This window comes from Etheostoma spectabile, chromosome 14, assembly GCF_008692095.1.
Source record: "Etheostoma spectabile isolate EspeVRDwgs_2016 chromosome 14, UIUC_Espe_1.0, whole genome shotgun sequence".
Lineage (NCBI taxonomy): Eukaryota > Metazoa > Chordata > Actinopteri > Perciformes > Percidae > Etheostoma > Etheostoma spectabile.
In genome coordinates, this window is record NC_045746.1 from 813,929 (window position 1) to 835,671 (window position 21,743).

General features: G+C 40.7%; 1 protein-coding gene across 2 annotated transcripts in view; it reads right to left on the reverse strand.

Moving 5' to 3' along the window:
• The window catches only part of pard6gb (par-6 family cell polarity regulator gamma b), a 31,672-nt gene extending 11,080 nt beyond the window's left edge, over positions 1 to 20,592 (reverse strand). Inside the window, exons 1-2 of one of the 2 annotated variants that reach the window (XM_032535008.1) lie at positions 20,241 to 20,592; positions 14,659 to 14,881 (exon numbers count right to left, since the gene is read on the reverse strand). In XM_032535008.1, the coding sequence (XP_032390899.1) occupies positions 14,659 to 14,881; positions 20,241 to 20,312 (295 nt within the window). In that variant the 5' untranslated portion in view covers positions 20,313 to 20,592. Of the gene's footprint in view, positions 1 to 14,658; positions 14,882 to 17,383; positions 17,404 to 20,240 lie in introns of those variants that run through there. The other variant, XM_032535009.1, reaches the window with a different exon arrangement.
• Positions 20,593 to 21,743: the final 1,151 nt, after the last annotated feature.

A 21,743-nucleotide genomic window follows, 5' to 3' on the forward strand; every position in this document is an offset into this window, starting at 1 on the left:
GTGTGTGTGTGTGTGTGTGTGTGAGAAATCAGGACAGACTTAAGGATAACACAGGCAACTGAATGACTTTCAAATATGACACAAAGTACAACTTCCTGATATCTTTTTTTCTATATTCATCTTCACTTAAATACAGCCCACAATTCAATTCCTCTCCCACACTGACAATCCAAAACACAATCTTAGCAGCCTTCAGCCTCTTCGACCATCAAATAATGTGTGACACCCCAGGCTGAAAAGATTTGCCCTCCATTGGATTTGTAGTTGTGTTGAAATCATCTTGGGTTTTTTAAACAGCTTTAGTGAATTGGCATAAAAAATGACCACACTGGGAAAAATAGCTGGAAATGCACTTGTTGTTGTGGAGGAGTAGGTTCATTTAGACATTTACTACACTGTATAAACCAACCAAATTGAACCAAACCACTGAGGCTTGCAAAACATATCTTGGGCCGTGTCTTTAGCTAACATGAGAAGGTTTAATATTTAGAAGCCAAATATAGAAATACACATATAAATAATGTAGTTTTTTCCTTTACTGTTAGTTACTGTTACCATTACTATTTGTAACAAACAAAACAGAAATATAGATTCACTTTTTAGGCTTTCTGGTTTGTGTGTCTGTTTTTTGTCCCTCAGCCATCTAGCCATAATACTGTCTTTGCGGCTCCGAAATGTAGTAAAATGAGACCCAACGTGACCCCACTCGGTATAATTTAGACCTAGGTTGGATCTAAACTCCTCAAATTCACAAGTGAATTCAGGAGGACCTCTACTACTGTCCTAGTTCCCCACCTTCATTGTCCTCCATCGTTTAGCACTGATCTGAGTTCAAGTCAGTTTCTAATCTTTTATCAGATGCAGATGACAAACAACAAGCAGACTAGGAGGATTATGTTCTGTCTGGCTCTCTTTCACTGTCACAAACACACATACTGCAGACAGACCAAGAAATGCCGGAGGACATTCAAGCAGGCAGGTAAGGAAATTGAACAACCAAGCAAGTAAAAACACATGCAGACTTAAATATTGAAAAAAAAATCTTTCTGTAAACAGGTGGAAAGAGTGACATCGCATCATAATGCCTTGCAGCCAATTTTGATTTGTAGTAAACTGCTGAAAACAGAGAGACTGAGAAAGGTCGAGACGGTCTGTCTCACAGAAGACGCATTACTGAGAATGACTTAAAATCAACCCACACAGGAAAAGTGATCCTCTGTTATGAAAATGCCTCTAGAGAGATTTATCTCATTCACACTGTGGGCAAGAGAAATAATCATGCTACACCCCGATTTATAAGCAGCCAGAGAAAATGTCTCCAAAGCTGAATGAGATAATTTAGATAGTATTGGCTAAAATAGACTTCTTGTCTACTTTAGTTGTTGATCCAGTTGGATATTGCCATTGTTAATCATTTAAAGGGGATTCAGAATGAGACTTCCACCAGTATGTGGTGAACTCTGCCATTAACGTGCCCCCCCCGCCATTTGACCTCTATTCAGTCATGAACATGGGTCAATGAAAAGCCCCTTCCTGGCCTCCAGGTGAGGGGGCCCTTGTTCCCCAGGTGTGATTGGGTAAATCCTTCTGCAAGCTTGAACAGGCCTCAGTCCCACTCTCCCTTGCACCTGAAACGCCAACAACCTCTCTTACACAAAAACAGCATTAAAGAACTCTTCCTGTGTGTGGTGACACATATCCTTGGTTCTTCCTGCTCCATGTTTTGCTCCACTGACTCTATTTGTTGTTTATTCCATCTAGTCTCTGCAGCAAAATCACTACTCTCTCTTCTTTAACAGACACCAAATCACTACTCTCTCTTCTTTTACAAACACCATGTGAAAAACTGTCTGTGAGTGTATTTCCACATGAGCTGTCAGTGTCCTTTGTTTCGGCGAGTCTCTGGGACACAATTCATATCAGGACAAAAGTCAGGGCTCATTCCTCCCCTCCTCCATTCTTTTCCTTCCTCTCCAATCCGGAACTGCTGAGTTGGCCTGATTCAACCACCAACTCGTGGCCCACATGTCTCTAGTAAGGGGGAGGGTGGGTGGTAGAGGGAGCAGCATCGTCACACGGTGTGTCGGCCCATTGCTGCCAGACGTCTGTGAGTCAGTTCGGGGGCTCATAAGTAGCAAATGTTATAGAAGACCCAGGCTTTAGCTTAAATCTTAGTTTGTGAAAGTTTATTGCAGTATAATGTTTTCATGCTGAGTACACCAATGATGCATTCATCCAAAACGGGCTCAAAGAAAACATCTTTGCTTTGTTGTTGAATGAGCTTTGCAATGGCTACTGTTAACTCTGGTGATATGTGATAGCCAATCATAGATACTTCTGACTCCATTCTAGCCAATCAAATCACTCCTATGTTATGGCTATACAATTGCTGGATTGGTGAAGGGGCCTGACAGCTTGTGTCATTGTTTTAGCCTCATGACCTATATACGGACACGGACACGGACACACACACGGACACGGACACACACACACACGGACACACACACACACGGACACGGACACACGGACACGGACACACGGACACGGACACACGGACACGGACACACGAAAACAACACTAAAATGGCTTTTTGTTTAGTCAGTGTGGCTTGGCCACAAGGGGATACCAGAGGAGTAAACAAACCTAAAGAAACAGCCAACTCCCTCTCAGCAGACTGGATCAGACTATTTCTAGAAAAAAAACACAATGCAACATCAATGGAATTTAACACATAAACATGCTTTTTTGCACTGAAGGCATGATTGTCTGTTCAGTGTGAACGTGCAGCATTGAATGTAATCATGTTAGTGAATGTTACAAACATGTACCTTGTACATACATTGCCTTTGATTAGAGACAGATCTCAGACAGACACACTGTCCACGCAGGCCAAATGACAAGTTCATACAGTGCACTTGTACACAGCCCATACCGCCCAGTTATGCACAAACTTTCAATGAGAGTGGATCTAGTTTGGGATTTTTTTTGCTTCCGGGACTGAACTTCTAACCAGGGTCATCAAAATGGGGAAAATAAATCCCATCACATGCCACGAGTATGAGCACATCTGATTGGCTTTAAGGGACGCAAGGTGTGTGTGTGTTTGCAATTTACAGGACTTATAGAATATCATGTACACAAACAGCAATATGCACAGCAAACAAGACTCATTTCAAAGCATGTGGCAAGTTGAAATCCTTGCTGTAATTATAAAGTAAATGGGGCTGATATTTACTTGGTTACTATCTAAACCATAGACAAGATACCAACAGTTGGCATAAGCCAGAAGCAGTAGCCAAGACACCGCTACGCCTTTGTAATTACGGACTCCAAAAATAACCCTTTGCAGAGGCAATGCTAGGTTGATGTTGTGCTAGCTACCTTGCACTTATCATGGCTCAGTTTGCTTAGGCCAAATAGATATATGTTGTAGATGTACAGTAGTTCTTTTGATAAGATTAGGAAGATTCAAATGAACGGTTTTCGAATGATCCTTAAAGCGTAACTTCCATTGAAAAAACAGTGAAATAGGTCCAAACTGTATTCCAGGAACAAAACAATATTGGATATGGTGAGAAATGTGTTAATGATTACAAAAAACCAAATATGATATGTGCGTCAATGACAATCACACTCTTCTTAAGCCAACCATGCTTTGATAATGCAAGATGAACTAAGATTTCCTCAAAGGGCGCACGTTCTGCTCAAGCTTGCATTTGTGTTCATTACATTTGTGAGTTTTCCAGTGCTCCACACAGAGCATGCCTGGCCTTGTCCTCCAGCAGAGTTGTAATTAAGGAGGAACTATCGAGCCCAGCAACAAAACCAGCAACTCCTCCCTCAAAAACCCACTAACATCCACCCAGCATCCATATCCTCGGCTCTCTCTAACCCCACATCTCCCCCTTCTTCCTTCACTTTGCTCATAGCTTGGTTCTATACTTGGCCAGGGAATTTTCCACTGCACACTTTTATTTGACCAGTCTCAGTATTGTCTCTGTCCTGTTTAAGGGGAAATCCATATTTACATTTCTATATATTGTTTACCTGTGATGTTTAATGCATTACAGGAGATACTTTTGGATTAAATGTGTTTGTTTAACCCTCAACTGTAATGCAAAGTTAATGATCCTGTTATCATCTTGCATTTCCCAGAATTAGGTACGACCACTCCAATATGAGCAGACATAGATTTCTGTGAACATTAAAATACTCTATTAGGGTGATCATATGAGGATTAAACTGGTTTCTCTGCTTCTTCTACATTTGTTTTTTCTTTTGATGCAAAAGGATTTTGAAGATACTTTATCTAAAGGAGTAGACAGAAAAAAGTAATGTTAAAGTTGAGGTTAGATGGGCAAAACATTTTGTCATTTATCTTTGAAAATAATTAAAATGTACCACCATGAGAAAATAGTTAAAGAATTGTTGGAGGTTATTTGAATGTTTTCAAGTAATAGTGCAACATTTTAGGAGATCTTTGCTTTCTTGGTGAGAGCTAGATGAAAGATGGATACCACTCTTATGCCTGTGTGCTAAATATGAAGCTAGGGACAAGGAATGGTTAGCTTAGCTACGCATTAGGGGTGCAAGATATATTGACTCAATATTGCAATATCACGTTGCGCAATACTGCCAAGAAAATAAATACTGTATTTTGCTTTTACTTATAGTTTTTTTTTTTATTAAGTATACCGTCCCAGATTTAAATTGTATAAACTAAAGGAAACTTATGTAAAAATCCATTGAACACCTTTTAACATAAAAGTACACAGATGTGTTGAAATTACTGGTTTATTCTATCGAGTTATGAAAGGGGAAATCACCAAACCCTGCCCCTCATGCTTATGACAACATACAAACGACAACATTATAAACAAAAGGACAAAAACTCACACACAGTTTGAAATTCCGTCACACATGTCACAGGATCTCATTCCACTTTCAAGCCATACACCAAGGGAAAAAAATAAGGCACGGAAGTACTTCAAGCTTTTTTTTTCTCTTTGAAGGTTCATGCCGCTGAGGAGTGGCCTGGTGGTGGAGGAGACTTAGGAAGTTGTTTGTTTGTCCCTGAAGGACTGACTATATTCATTACATCCAGTGTTCAATTTCCAAAAGCCTGCATCTCGCTTATTTAGACACAGAATCAGGTCAATTTTAACTGAGCCACTGAGTTTCTGAGAATCAGTGGAGTCATAACAGAAAGTCTGTCGAGGTGTGATAGCATTCCTGAATTGAGAGCAGCTGTGTGTATAGTTCATTTTTACAAATATGAAAAGTGGCAAATCCACCACATCCTTCAGCAAATTTGCACGTCAAACATTAAGCGGTTTTGTAAGAAGGATGAATTTTCTGCATACTCGACTATTGTTTCCAACAATTCATGACCATGAACAACCAAAATGGAAAATTTTTGACTCTGGACTGGTCAACATATGAGAATAAATCCATTATATTCTCAAAACGTGACAAACAGATGATCGTAGGAGTGCCCCAACACAGACACTCCTGTCCCACAATGTCTGGAAACTTCATTGTGGGGGAGCAAGGACGCAGTTCAAAGTGGGGTCGTAAACCAAAATGAAAGCAGGGACTTAGGAAACACAAACACCAATATAGTTCTGCCAAACACAACAGCCCTTACAAGTTTAATTAAAACACAGGACCTCCCCTCCCACGCCTAAGCAACAAAGAGAAGGGCTGAACATGTGTTTCAGCGGGGATTTGTGATGCACATGAAAATGTGCAATCCAAACGCAACCAATCATGTGTGCATGACTCAACAAACAAGAACAAATTAGATGTAATGGGACAGAGAGTGTGTGCATGATCGTATCGTATGTTCAGTATTGGTCTGGATTTGTGTATGTCCCTTAGTGTGCCAGCTGACGTGATTTAAAGCATCATCCATGCTGTTCTGTAGTGGATTCACAGTCAGAGGCACAAAGAGAGGCAGCTCCCCATCGGACATGGCTGTTGCTTCGCTGTCCTGCTCCTGGCAGGCACCAGGCATCTCCATCACAACTGTGGCTGGCATTGTCTCAAGACATGCAGAGGAAAAGGACACACACAGGGAACACACCACAGGGAACACACAACAGAGACACACACACAGAGACACACCACAGAGAACACACACACAGAGACACACACACAGAGACACACACACAGAGACACACACACAGAGACAACACCACCACACACCACACACAGAGACACACACACAAGACACACACACACACACACCACACACAAACACACAACACACAACACACCACACACACACACACACACACACACACACACACACACACCACACACACACCACACACACACACACACACACACACACAACACACACACACACACACACACCACACACAACACAACACACACCCACACACCCACACCACACACCACACCAACACACACACAACACACACCACACACACACCACACACACACACACACACACACACCACACACCAAACACAAACAAAACAGGATTTATTTGGTATGGCGCAGAGAGTCACTGAAAGCGGGAAAGACTTCTGACACTGACGAGCCCTCAAACACCTCACTTGTCCGAGAGGAGTCGTTTTCAAGGTGGTGCATTTTCCCATGTTGCTGCCCTCTGAATGTGACCCAGGTGTGTCATCAAAGTATCAGTGTAAAGCTTACACAACGCTCTAATAAAAGGCTTTTTGTCCCATACCATACGTGAAATGTGCTTGTGCCACCTCTGTCTGCACGGGCTTCCCCTCTTCTCCAAAAAATTCCTGATTTCTGTTGGCTCAGATTGCATGAGAGGATGACAGCCAGACCGCAGGATGGAGGTGGACTCAACCTGCCCAGTCCTCCCTCCCTCCTTTCTACTCCCTGCCTGTCTGTCTCTTTTACTGTCAGGCTGACTCCCCACTGTCTGCCATGGTTTTCTCCCCCTTCGCCCTTGACAATTGAGTCATGCCTGAGCTCAACTGGGAAAAAGCATCGGTCTAAGCTGCTACCTATAACAGCATTTTTGAATGTAGACAAAAATGATCAGCCAGACGACTTGTGCTGTTTTTTTGGCGTCCTATCTGACAGGAATTGCACACTTTCACCACTGTGGCAAAGAGAATGCATAGCAGGGTGGAGATGTAACAAAGAAAACAAAAGCACAAGAGAGGAAAAACAGAGAGATGAGCTATAACTGACAGCTGCAGTCTTCTTTTCCTTCAAGAATCACGTTCACTCAGCCAGCTACTTTTGTTGCATAGCCTGAGGAGGCTTTCTGGTACCAAGTACAAAGACTAGAGGTAGTGGCAGCACCAGCACAACAGACCCTACTCAAACTCATGCTTAATGACTGATGTTCTGTTAAGGGAGTCACAAAAGCAAACAATAGCAATGCAATAAGGCCATTACATGACTAAAATAGATCTGCTGGAATAAGGAAAAGGATGCTTTTTGTCTAGTATTTGAGTGGGTGGCTGGCATGCAAGTGTATGATCCCCTGGACATCATATAAATGCAAATGAGCAAAGTGGACAAAATAGAAAAAGCTGCACATTGGCATGAGTAAATCCTGAATCATCTATACTAATCAAGAGATCTATTCTAATCCAGTATCCAAGGACTAAATCAACTCTGTGAGATCTGACGGGATAAAGAGCCAATGTTAATTACTGAGGTGGTTCTATCATTTGTCAAAGGAAAAATGTTGTGGGGTCAAAGATTTAACCTACAGCTACCATGACTGAGCACTGGCATGTTGACACATCTGCCGCACAAAACGTACGTACATACGTACGTACGTACCACCCCCCACCCCCACGTGCTTTAAGAAGCCCTTTGGCCATGATGTCAGAGTGGCCAGATGTGCTGACAGAGTCCTGCAGTCAGCACACAGAGGAACACAACAGAAACTGTGGGGCTAAAATGTACAGTATAATAATTGCTTTGTGGATTTATACAGAGAACAATATAAAAAAACTTGTATGTAATTGTAGGACAGGGAAAAAATAAAGTTTATGCAATGTAATAAAATATATAATAAGAATTATGGATGCACAATCTAATAGACTGGATCAATATTGGCACCAATGCTAACAGTATTAGAGAGATTAGCTATAAGGCCGTGATGCAACCAATCCAGTTTCTGTATAAGTGTTCAAATTCAGGCCCAATTCATAAAATTATCCCAATTACAAAAAACTGAGGAAAATTTGAAAAGTGTGTGGCTGATGGTTGATTAGAGCTCCTGCTCATAGCCAGTGAGACTCCATAGTTAGAAAGATCCGGTCTAGTTACAGTCATCAAGCCTTTGCCCATCATCCCTATCTACAGTGCTAACATCTGCGTATACACACGATAAGCCAAATTTATTTTTTAAAAAGGTATTTTTTTTTTTTTATAATGTGGATTGGTCTGTGATGAATTTCAAAACCGGTTTTCTGGAATGAAATAAAGTAACCATTTAAATGCTCTGCATGTTTTTTTCTTACTAGAAATAAAAAGTAAATTCAAACGTTTTTTCCAAAGAAAAGAGACAACTTCTCAGGATGATGACTCATACACTGAAACATAATGAACTTTTTTGCTCAAGCAATTTCGACATGCATAACATTTTCCTCTTGTACTCCCTTTATAGTTTTGAGTGTAAATTACACCTTTCTATTCACCGCCTGCCAAACTGTTCTGTGAACAACACACAAAAACCATGAGAGCCATATTTGGAGAGTCAGCAAAGTGCAGACAGTCACGGTCAGCCGTAGAAATACAATAACGCTAGCATTTATTTGATCTCAAACCAATGGTTGGGTCCAAGTTCTTGAGTAACAGCACTGGTCTGGATGTCAGCTTTAACTGGCGTAGCTGCTGTTTTATTCTGGAGTTTGTATTTGTGCAGTAGTGCCACATCTCTCTTTAGTTTGGCTGATGTTGATATGTGGCGTTGTAGTTTTCACAGGTGTGGAGAGCAGTCGGGTTGCTAGAGCTATAAACCCTGGTGCTCAGCATGCTAGATATGAAGTCGCGCAGACTCGACCTTGGCCTACCTTGTCTGCTCTATTTATTTAAACTTTTAGTTCTTAGCCAAACAGGGGTCCTTTCTCTTTGTTGAAAGTTTAGTCTGTGTGCAGGCCACTGGCACTGTCTACAAAAACAACTCCATTTCCCCACCCCCAAAATTGAGCTTTCAAAAACAGGCCTGCGTTTTGCTTGGATCAAGATAATTTTTTGTCGACCAGTAGTGTAATTACAGGTAAAATTCAAATTGACTTTAATGCATGTATCGTTATTTAAACCACACTTGTCCTCCACTGTGCATCATAAAAGACTATCATCAAGATTACTAAATTACTGTAGTGTGGGAAATTAGTAGCTATGCACCAACGCCTGCTTGATTGTGTCAGACTTTGCCAGCTCCAAAAGTTTTTTAGCACATTACCAACTTTAATTCACAGGTCATACTTAACTCCACAGATAGATTTGTGGGAATAGATATTCTGTATTTTCAGTAGTAACAGGGATCATTTACTTACTTATGCCTTTAATCTTATAATTGTAAAAGAGACTGTGAAAATGTATGAGCTCAGTGGCCGAGTTATCTCTGTCTAAAATAACTGTGTAGCCAGTGTTCTTTCACTTTTATCTATATCCTAATTTGCATAATTTTGCACAGGAGGCAAAATGTGAATGAACTGTTAGTACTTCCATTAGTTTCCCTAGATAAACGTACCATAAACCTTTGACTAAATGTCAAACTGCTTAGCTGAGTAAATTCCACATGGCACATTTGGACCAATCAAATACATAAAAAAACAAAAAAACAAAAAAACAACAGGAACAGGAAACTTAAAGCTAAGTCAATAAGAGGGTACTGGAATTAGAATATCCAATTTTCTTCCTCTGTACGAACATGTAGAAAGTCACTTTCCAATGCGGAACTGTGCATGTGACCCCAATTTAACATCAGTCAGCAGTTGACCACAGATGACTGAACAACTATAATGACACACCCACACATTTGACTGGACAAGAAGTCCCCCTCCACATACAGAGCTGGTTTACTTACTCCTCTTTGCACACATATCTTTTGATGCGTCCCACTTCTTCCCATCACTTGCTCACCCCTCCCCCTCTTCTCCCTTGATTGTGCGTCCCAGTAGAAAACTCTCTGAAGCGACTACCCTCCCACACCCTGTCTAAAAATGGATATTTTTCACAACAGGTTTTCAGATTGTTGGCTCCACACATCAACTTACAGTACAATAAAAACAGTAGAAAATGCAGAAGTATTGTAAAATTGAACTGGATTCGATCTGTATTTTAATATTACTGGGAGTAGAGGGACAAATCCAAGTCCAAGTTCTAATGAAGTGTGCCCTCCGCTAAAGTGAAATATACACAAATTGAAAAATGTTACAGCTCAATGCACCTACTGCAGTGCTGCATTGCTGACAAAGTAACACTTGCTATTAGTGGTGAAACGGACCATAGTGGATCTGTGGTCCGTATTGATCAACACTCACGGTTCGGAATGCATGTGAACCGCGGATCAATTGCAAAGTTTAACCATAATTATTTTGTGTGGAAAAAATGTTTACTGTCGCTGTTATTTAAAGTAGGCTGAAAAAGGATTGCCTACCGGGGTCTACCGGACCGAATAGCAAAGCGGATTTTGGTGCCTCATTTTGGTGCTCTGAAACAGACGTTAGAGGCAACAGAAGCATCGCTGCATGTCACACTAGTTACCACTAACGTTACACTTGGCAGCAGGTAACGTTGATATTGGCCTACCGTTAACTATGAGCTGTATTAAACACGGTTAAAATGCTAACTGCTAAACAGTGTAAAAGTGTGTCTGTATTTCAATGCAGAGCATTCCAACAACGGGACGTACAACAGTCTGCTGCTAAAGCTATGAGCTAAAAGACACAGCACTTGGTCACTGCTGTTGTCGGAAAAACAACGGACGTGAATAAAGGTTGCGTTTCCTTAAAACTGGTAAACCTCTTGTTGCATTCAAAGTCATTGTAAAATACGTTTTTTGCATCTGTTTTTGTCATTTAACTGCAATTAACTGGTAAAAGAAGTAATTATTGTTAAAAGTTACTGTTATTACATTATTAATAAATCATTTAAATACCCCTTTTTTTGTGCAGTGAGTTTTTTGACCTGTTGCACCCCTACTTGCTATGTGGCTGCAAACAGTGCTCTATTTATAATAAAAAAAGAAATTACTGCTCCTTTTGTAAGGAGTGACATAGGGACAAGGAGCAACATCAATTTCTTAAAAATAATGAGTTACTCCAAAATGTCCAGAGCCATTGTTGTCACGGCTTGAAACCTTGCCTTTGACTCTACTCTTATGTTTTAAATTTCAGTGGACTTCCTGGTTTAAAACACAAAACAGGTGTTATCCTTCAACTTCCCCTTGCTGACTTAAGACGAGTAATCACCTACTGTGTATTGTTGGAAACAAACCACAAAGTGTAAGCCACTGTTCTGTAGGTTACGTCATCATTAAACAAGCTGCCATCGTTTGTCAGAGGAACTAACCGGTATCATCAGCTGGATTATTGCTGTATCGCCACACAACTGCTGCACGTGCTCAAGTGATCTTACCAACAATGGCAATCTAAGCCCAGAAGCAGGGTGTCAGGTAGATAAAAGAGACCCACACGTGTTGTAATACCCATTGTTGCATGGACAAAAGCGCGCACGCACGCACGCGCACGCACGCACGCGCACACACACGCACACACTTGATGTTGGAGTGAAGGGGAGCCTAACTTACTTAGAAAATAAATACAAAGATCTAATAAGGTATTAGACATTAGTTTTCAGTCCTTTTTTCCTCTTAACCTTTCTCTTATTCAAACTCCCTAGCTTTCCTTTTAATTTCCCCATTTGTTCTCCCATCTCATTGTGTTTCCTATGTAACTCTTATGAAAGCCTTTAGAAGCCCTTAATGTACAATGTATCCATGCACTTTTTTAACATTCTTTTCTATGTGGCAGCTTGTTTAAAATTTAAAAATCCATGTTTTACACATTGTAACAAATGTACTGAAAGATGACCTTTCAATGAAAATATACAGCCACATCTAAACTTTGTAGGTTGAGCTGTCAGGGGAGCAGACCAATTAAATGAGATTTTTTCTTTTCACACTCATATGCATGTAAAAGACCAGTCCAGTTAAAGTTACAACACAAAAGGTCCCTTCTGTGACTGAGGGGTGAGTCACAGTGTCTTGATGTGTGTGTAAAGTTCTTTCATCTAGGGTGGTCTGCTGACCGAGATGGAGAAGATCCACAGTGACACCACTAATGACCTGTACTAACCAGGCTGGTACTGAATGATTCAGTCATTATCACACACATACTTTCTTGTGTATGTATCATACTGGGGCAGGACAGCTCTTCTGAAACATGAGGTAAAACACAAACCTCTTTGTCTGGTGACTGACAATGCACTGCAGTGAGGCTTAAGATGCTCAGACTGCTGCAGCATCAACAAGGCACATTCCCCTAAACCACATCACCATGTCAGCATTGTGTCTACACCACAACACTACATAGGACCCTTCAACAAGGGTCAGTCCCTCTGGTGCTTTATGGCATTTTTGAATTCGGTATTCCAGAGTGTGTCTGAAAGGGAAACTGGGACAGAAACGATGTGTGACAAAAGGTAAAGATTGCTTGGTACACAATCCATCTCATAGAACAGGGACACCCCTTCTCAATGTTTAAAGGCTCTGACACACCAACCCGACGTTCGACCATCGCCAGGAGAGGCTCTCAAAAGTGACTCGGAACACACTGAAGCCACACTGACTTGAGCAGACATTCTGCATGTGCACAAGATGCAATGAGTCTCCATAACTGCAGGCAGCGCCAATCTGTATTATAGGCCAAAAAATGAAAACCGGAAATGATGGAACATCTCTCTAGACCTAGTAAACACAGATCACGCTGTCGTCAGTCATTGTTTTCATCAGAGTGTGTTGATTGTAGTCAAGAAGGATTGGTGTTGTCATTACTCGCTGAGCAGAAGAAAATACGATGGCTAGTCATCAGAAGATACTGGCGTTGTCAGCTCTCGGGGTTCTTCTTGTGGAAGAAGCACTGATTCGCTAGTCAAGGGAAGCACTCAACCAATCAGATTGGTCATTAAGTCCGCAACAAGTAAAATCGGCCAAAATGGATGCCGACGGCTCCTCCGACTGACGACGGCACGGAACACAACGAACAGACTTGAGTCACCGACCTCGCCAGACTGTCCAATGGCCAATAATTGGGTTGGTGTGTCAGAGGCTTTTTGTTGAATATGGGTGACGTCTCAAAGCAAAAGTGCAGGGTCTCTATTTCACACCGCAAATGCCATATATTAGTTGTAAAAGCTGTGGCTACTTTTGAGGCCCTTGTGTACTAATAATCACGAGACCACCTCTGCTAAATATCTTGGGAAAACCCTGCATGTTACCTAAAGTAAGTGTATTAGAGAGAGTGTAAAGGCATGCTGTCTTTGCACTGAAAGCTAAAACTTACCCTATTATAAAAACATTAAAATCCCAACTTTCATGTATACATTTGACACATTTGGCTCATGTCTTATCAGCCAGTGTACAATGAGTATATTCAGCTGCAGCCATATGAGCGCTGTAGACAGTGAATCACACAATGGAGGAGTCTGGTGGGGCCTCTTGAAGGTTCAAACCCTATTTCTTGCTGGAAGATAATTCACAGCGCGGTGGATAGCTTTTGTATTTGTACCACTGGACAATAATTAAAACAATACCCTGGAGGGTGCATGTTCATTACACAACCGAGCGAGGAACATTCCAGGACGGATTGAGGGTATGAATAGATGTGAATGGTGATAAGATTCATTTGTATGCACACTAGTTGGCTGGCAGGCAGTCAAGGCCACTCCAGATTTGGGATCAATGAGAGGGAGAGATGGAGAGGGAGAGAGAGACTAGGACTGGTTCCCATTCAGGGTACCGTGGTGTTGTCTTTATACACACATACACACGGAGGGAGCTCAGTAATGAGTCTCTCTTTTCATGCAGATCTTTTGTCTCCCAGTAATGTCTGGTATGCCGGGATACAGGCTTTGCTCAATGACCTGATTTCTATGGGGCTGTCAAGGCACCAGCCTGTGTGTGTGTGTGTTCATCTGCCTGTGAGCCCTTCCTCTGGATAAGACAGAATACTTAGCCAGGCAAACAGACACAGACTGAGACAGATCCAGCCAATAAGAGGGCAGGAAACACAAAAACACACATACAGATACACACAGAAAGCCTTGCATGAAGTAAACAAAAAGGCCTTAGGGTTCCCATAGCGGGAAGAGAGGCATAATTGGATGAGGAAAAATTCTGTGAGGTATCTTGATTCAACTCAGCCCAATACTTGCGGCCCAAGACGCAGTTATTGTATTAGATGATTGTTTTATAGGTTTACCAGTTGCAGGATATTTGAAACTAATATCCATCCAATGTTTATTTAAACTTACAACCAGTTTTAAAAGACAATGTTAAGGATTCAGATGTTGGAGAAAGAGACAGAGCTGCTTGATTTGTGTTGTGTAATTAATACAAGAAAGAGCCAAAAGGAAGCCACAGCATCGTATTGAATATGACTTTTTTTTTTTAAGACAACCTACCTTGTCTCTGTATGAAGATCCTGAGCAGTGGATGAGCTGTTGACACCGCCTTGCAGAAGTTGTCGTCGTTGTTGATCGGCAGCAGATCACCATGGATGTCAGCATAGCCAATCATCACCTCCATATTGGCGATGCGGTGAATGTGCAGAATGAGCTTGTAAAACTCCTCAAACTTGCCCGGCTTGACCCGGTCCACCGAGAACCGGCGAAATTCTGCCCCATACTGAAAAGAAGGGAAGATTAAAAGAGAGAGGACATTAAAAAATGACAGTTACCAAGACAACCAAACAGGAAGAGGACACCGGAATGTCTGACCTCATGCTGCACTTATCTAAACCATCTGACTGGCACACCTAAAACTGACGGCGTGGAAGTCCGCTGAGCTCTGCCACAGTTGTGGTCATGACCTTACGTACAATATGGCACAGGGAAGCCGTTTCTGAGCACAATACAAACTGAATTAGCGGCAATCCTTTGAAAAACTGGTTTTAACGTAGCCAAAGTATCACTTTAAATATATATTTTTTATACATTAACATAATATGCTCACTCAACCATAGGAAGTTTGAGATTTACAGAAATAACAGCCAGAAATATTGATAGCATAGCAAATCACTATCATTCAATAGCATGTACCTAACTAAATGAATTTAAAACAAGTGTCTCTGTATATGAAAGACATTTGAAATCAGTGTTTTATAGCTGAGGTAGGCTACCTCGGCTAAAACACCTCTATTATCATCGTAAAAAAATGTACATGGTTTTATGAAAGGACACATTAACCTTAAGAAGGGAAAAGAGCAGGGGCACTTTTCACACAGAAAGTGACATATTTACAGTTTGACATTTTTTAAAGCATGTTTATTTGCTTTTTTTGCATAGAGTTGGAGGAGACAGATACCACTTGTATGTCTGTAATGTAAGTGTGAGGCGACAGCCAGCAGCTGGTTAGTTTAAATTAGCACAAAGAAAGAAAACCGGGGTGAACAGCTAGCCTTGTTCTTGTCGAACGCAACAAAAACTGCTCACTGACAATATAATATGTTTAATGCATACAAAACCCATTCCAAGCTAGCTGTTTTCCCCTGTTTCCAATTCCAATCTATACACTAAGCTATGCGGCTGTTGGCTTGTGATATAATATCAAAGTAATATAAATATTCTCCTAACACTTGGGAACAAAGTGAATAAGCGTTTTTTTTTTATACCTTTGATAGAGCCAGGCTGTTTCCAGTCTGTAGGCTAACTGTCTGCTAGCTGTAGCTTCATATTTGGATTAAAGACATGTGAGTGGTATCAATCTTCTAATTATCTTCTAACGATTTCCAATAAAAGAGTGAATATGCCAATTTTATCAAAATGTGTACTACTCCCTTACTAAGTGTGTTTATGCCATCATCCACAAACTAAACTGAACACAAGATGAGATGATCATGATATGGGGTGGCTAACCCCCTCAGCTAAAAACAATCCTGGTGGCAACCCTGCAGCTTTGTGTTACACTGCATGCCAAGATCACATCATTACAAAAACTAATGTCAGTTGCACATCACATGCAACTTTGACCAAGAAAACAGCAGTAAAAGGGAAGAGGGTTACTGCACAATAGAACAATACAGGTGGATGACTAAGCTGTCTCAGTATATATAAATGACACTGGCTGGCCTGGCAGCCCCGTCTCCCACCCACCGCTTACGCACAACAAGAGCACAGACTTGAACAATTGTGCTAGTACAGCTTTCCCGGCTAGGTCATTAAACCACCAATGAGAGAGCAGTCGAGGGTCACTGTGGGGTCATCACGTGACTCAAAGACAAGAATGGACTTGAAGAGCAGAGATACGACAGAGGGAGAAAAGCTCCACAAACCACAACAACACACAATTGCAGTAGCACTAGTGTCTGAATCACAGTGGTAATTTGTAGACGAAGGTGCTGTTTGTAACTGTAATCATCAGCTCACAGCGGAGGAGAGAGGGAGGGAAGGAAGGGGGGCTGCTGACAGAGAAGCAGAAGTATACTGACTGGGAGGGAGAGAAGAAGAGCAGGGGGATACATTAACCAGCTCTGTAATTAGAAGAAGACATGTGAATTTAAGAGGAGGCGTGTAAGGAGGCTAGTGGGGGATGCCAGGCTGGTGTGTGGTTTGCTGCCAGATTCACTAAAAGGCGACGAAGGTACACACGTACAGTACGCGAACCACAATTTTGAACGCGTAACTTGGATTTGAGCTTATAAAACTCAACCTACATTACAAGATGACACAAGATGTTGACAGACAGGTTTTTCAGTCTCTTCAGTAGGCGTACTTAACATTTAGGAACGTGAAAGCTTCACATGACTGAACTGTAATTTATAGCGTAAGACTTTCAACATGTCACACTTGACCTACCGAATAATATCTACACTTCTGCATACCAGTGAGCTCTGTCACTGCTCTTTAATCTGAATGTTCCCTTGTCTGAACAATTTGTTTTCACAAGCAGATCTTGGCCCTCTGGTACCAACAAGTCTGAACACGGGACGATTAATCATGCAGCATCAACACAAAACCCAAACCTAAGAATAAATCACTACAAATGTGACATCACCTGTCTTGCTCCTGGCCTATCAGGGCAAAGTGATGTCAACAGGTTGAAACACGTCTAGAAACACTAAACTGACACACTGGAGAAAATGGAGTATAACCGACTTCCGTCTTTCGTCAACACAGGCTTTGTGCTTACCTACTCAGTCAGAGACAACTCATCTGAGAAATCACCTACAGGTTCTTGGCATTAGGAGATAAATGAATCAATAAGCAACAAGAACTCATTGTGGAACGGATCAGGCCTCAAACTGAAAATATGCCGATGGAATTCCTGAAATACTAGAAAAAGTACTTGAAAATCCAGATGATTCAAAAGTAAGAACAGAGGGAGTGGTGGTAAAAAATCCCACGCAACCCCCAACATCCCTTCGCACTCGCTTCTCCGTCACTGATAAGAGCTTTAGGTGAGTGAAACCAGCTCGTAGCCAAGGCTCCGCGACAGACAGCCAGACACCTCCAGTGTTATCCCCGATAAGCTTATCATCGCTGAGAGAACCAAACGCTAAGCAGGGAGAACCAGACCTGCAAAGATTATTAGATTAATCGATCAGTTGTCAACTATTAAATGATTGCCTACTATATTGATCATCAGTTGAATCAATTAAATAATAAGTTTGAAAAATTCTCTGATTACAGCTGTGTGAAATGTGACTTTTCTAGTGTCTCCCTTCCTCTGTGACAAACTTGAATTGTGGACATGACAAGACATTTGAGGACGTCATCTCTGGCTTTTGAAAACAATGGACAACATTTTTAACCATTGTCTGACATTTTATAGACCACAACACTAATCGATTAATAGTAGATAAAAATTATATTAAAAAAATCATTGAAAGTGAAAATAATCGTTAGTTGCAGCCCTACAACATACACCACACCCAACTACACAGACAATCGCACCAATTTCCCTCCTTGGCAATCTAGTGAAAGTGAAAATTTTTAACTATTGTTTGGTAAAGTTTTCTTTAGCATTTTATACACATTTTGAGGTTATTTCTTTTTAACATTAACTGGTCATGTAAGAAGAGCTGTGTAATCAAACAACTAACTTAGCTCTTACATCTGAAGATTCTCACTCCTCCAGGTCGTAGGAAATGCCAAGTCAAATTTTCTGTAGATTTCTTTCTTAGTTTTTTGTCTTTTTAGCCCTCATTTTGTCCTTGGGTCAAATTTACCCGTTTTCAGTTAATTTTTTTTTTGTTACAAAAAAAAATGGGCTGTCAAAATAAGATGAAAAGATATTTAAAAATATCAAAAAACTTTGGAAAAAACACCCAAAACATTAAAAAAAAACATTGAAAAAAGGGACACATTTGCGGTAAAAGAGATGAAAATGTTTTTTTTTAATGGTTGACGGGAAGACAACACAAGGGTTAAGAAGTCCTGTTCACTCAAGGTATCTTCAATATAAATTTAACAGTATCAGTCCAGTCCTATTTTCCAAACTATTCATTAACAACCGATTCATTTGAAAAATTTCAAGTGGCATTTCTGGTTACTGCTTGAGATGAACCACTTTCAACACATCACATGGTACCATAAAACTAAATGCAGTGGTGTTCGGGGGAAATTCCTAATTGTTGCTTTTACACATTCAAAAGAAGTACCTAACAGAAGTGGAGAACCTGTTAAAAGTATGCAAATGCTCAAAGCTGTCCATCTGGAACAGTCAGGTCAACTACCTAGCAAAACCAGAGGAAGTAGGACAAAATGACGAGATAAGAGTGAGGAATTATATACGACCCAAAGGGGAAACTTGTGACGTTGTATGACAGTGAGTCAGCTGTGATGACGCTTTTAAACCTGCCCGTTCTGGTCATGCAGGTTCTTGCTTATCAGTTCCACCCACAAATAATCTCATAGTGACCATTGCTATCTTTAAGGAACAAACACAAAGATGTTGTGAGCATCCTTCTTTCGCATCCTATATCCCTCTCAAAAGGTCACTGAAACTGGGAAGCCAAAACTTAAAAAGTGAAAATATTTCTGGGCAGAATGTGTCACCTCTTGTCCATGTCAACTGGGACTCAGCAACACATCCTTCATAAAAGACCTGCAGTATGTGCTGACACACTCACATGTGTGCTGGCATGTGTAAACACATATGTATATCACTCTGGATCGTCGTCACTTTAATGGAATTTGAAGAACATTGTTGGTTACAAGAAGTCCTTGAGAGCCTGTGGTGGCAAATAGTTCACTGTTTGTTCACTTTGTGGCTAGGATTGGACGCAGTGCCATGTGTTTATGTGAAATGGATTTCACTTTGCCCACATGCTCTATAAACAGTTACTGTGTATCCAACTCTTAAAAACTACTACTTTTAAGACTGCAGACAAACTCTTACTTAATAGATATCCAAGGCGTCTGATGCAGTGCCAATGTGTTGGATGAGGTTCGACAGAGAACATTTTAAAAATGTAATGTGTGCTCACATTTTGTATAAGTTGGTGGTCTCCATTTACATACGCCTGAAATTGGTAGATAACTGTGATCATTTACTTGCTGGTTAACTTTAATTTATGCAGCTATTAAACTCACAAACTACTCAAAACAATGATTTGCTGAAACTATGTAGCACGAAACCCGCAGTGAAAGAGACTAATGTTGCAAAACATCCGATTTAACAGATAACACCATGTCATTGTAACACATAGCCTACTTGAAGCGTGATTGTTAAGAAACAATGTCAAAACTGTTTTTCCCATCAGCTTCGTGACTGAAGGGAAAGAGCCAAATCAGCACAATCTGCATGCTCGGAAGTAAGAAGACAATAATCAGTGCAAATTACAGAAACGCACAGAAACTGGTGCGTCCAGCTCCTGTTTCATGAACTAGATAAAAGCGTTGTCACTGAAAGGAGAAAATGGGTTAGCTGCACACGGTTTGTACGACCAGCTCCAGCTCCGTTTACGGGACGACCATGTGAACTCTATATTTTCTCCCCAAATCCCCATTTGGAGTTTACAAATGACAAAAGCCTCAACGCTCACCTTGCTTTTTACTTCCACGGCGTTACAGTCCGCATTCCGCAGAGGTTGCGACTTATTAAAGCTCCGATTCATTTTTCTGTGGTTGCAGTTTAAAAAAAAAAAAAAAAAAAAAATTTCAGCCGCCGTTGCCCGCAGAAAGAGGGGCTCTGGTCCCGGGGTTTTTGCTGTTAAATCCTTCTGCTTCGGCTCTAGTAGAGAAGGTTGTTGTCTCCTTTATTTTATTTCACCTCCTGGAGTTTCTGTTTTTAAGGCGCTCCGCCAAACATACGACAGGACTTTACAGGAGAATAGGAGGTGAGCTACTCACCGCGTTGACTTGGGAGTGCGAGTTAAGTTTTGAAATGACATCAGCCCTCCTAAAAAATGGGATCCCATGAGACCTTCACTGACTGCTCGTAATCCCTAACTTCCTCACCCAGGACCTCGTAGTAGCCAATACTACCATTAATAATCAGAATCAGAATCAGAATCAGCTTTATTTTCCAGGTAGGCCTATGAGTACACATACGAGGAAATTTTCTTTGGAGCATCGTTGCTCACATTGTGGTTACACATACAAAAACAACCAAAACAAAAATATAGGCTACACACTAATATATACATACTCTAAACAGAAACAATATAGAGGCATGAGTGCAATGAAGAGTTCAATAAAAAGGATTTAAACGTGGAGCATAGTGCAAAGGATACAGGGATAAATAGTATTACGTTATTATTAATTAATTCATTATAGCTCTCTACATATTATGACGCGAATTAAAAATACAATGTATGATGAAGATTTAACATAAACATATTGGTTATTTATATAAGTGTGGCCTATTATATGGCTACAAATTATATATCTCAATAAAATAAAATATTGTTTATTAATTGTCGAACCTCCTCTGCCCCATCCCACTTTGGCAGAGACGGTAGGCTACCGTATAAAAAGATACAATTAGCAAATCATGGCAAATCAGCCATGTTTCACCAAGCATATTTTAATGAATGTGGAGTATAGTATTTAAAATGGCTTATACTCCAGGCGTAATGAATACTAACCAAGAGTTAAACTTATCTCCCGATTGTTTTTGGGGCCGTGGGGCATCTTAACTATAGATGGAAAATCTCCGATAGCCCATGAAGGCAACGTTATGCACACTGGTCCTCCAGTGCGCCAGATGACGCATTTCTCAACACAAATGTTTTCAAAGCCTCTGGTTAAAGACATATGTAGATTATAATGCAAAATCATGTGAATTAGAATTAAGAACATTAATTAATTAAGATGTATTAACCCCCCCTGAATCTTATTTCTTTGTAATTTTAGTTTAGAAATGAGGATTACAACCAATTCCTAATAATTACACTGGACTCTAATGTAGGCCTACTGTCATATAATTTTCAAAGGTCCAGTTGTTATAAGGAAAGATCCAATTATAATTTCAGTTTTTGAAGTGGAGATCAAAATTTATTTTTTACACAAATAGACTCAAAATACCATGATTATACTTTCCATAG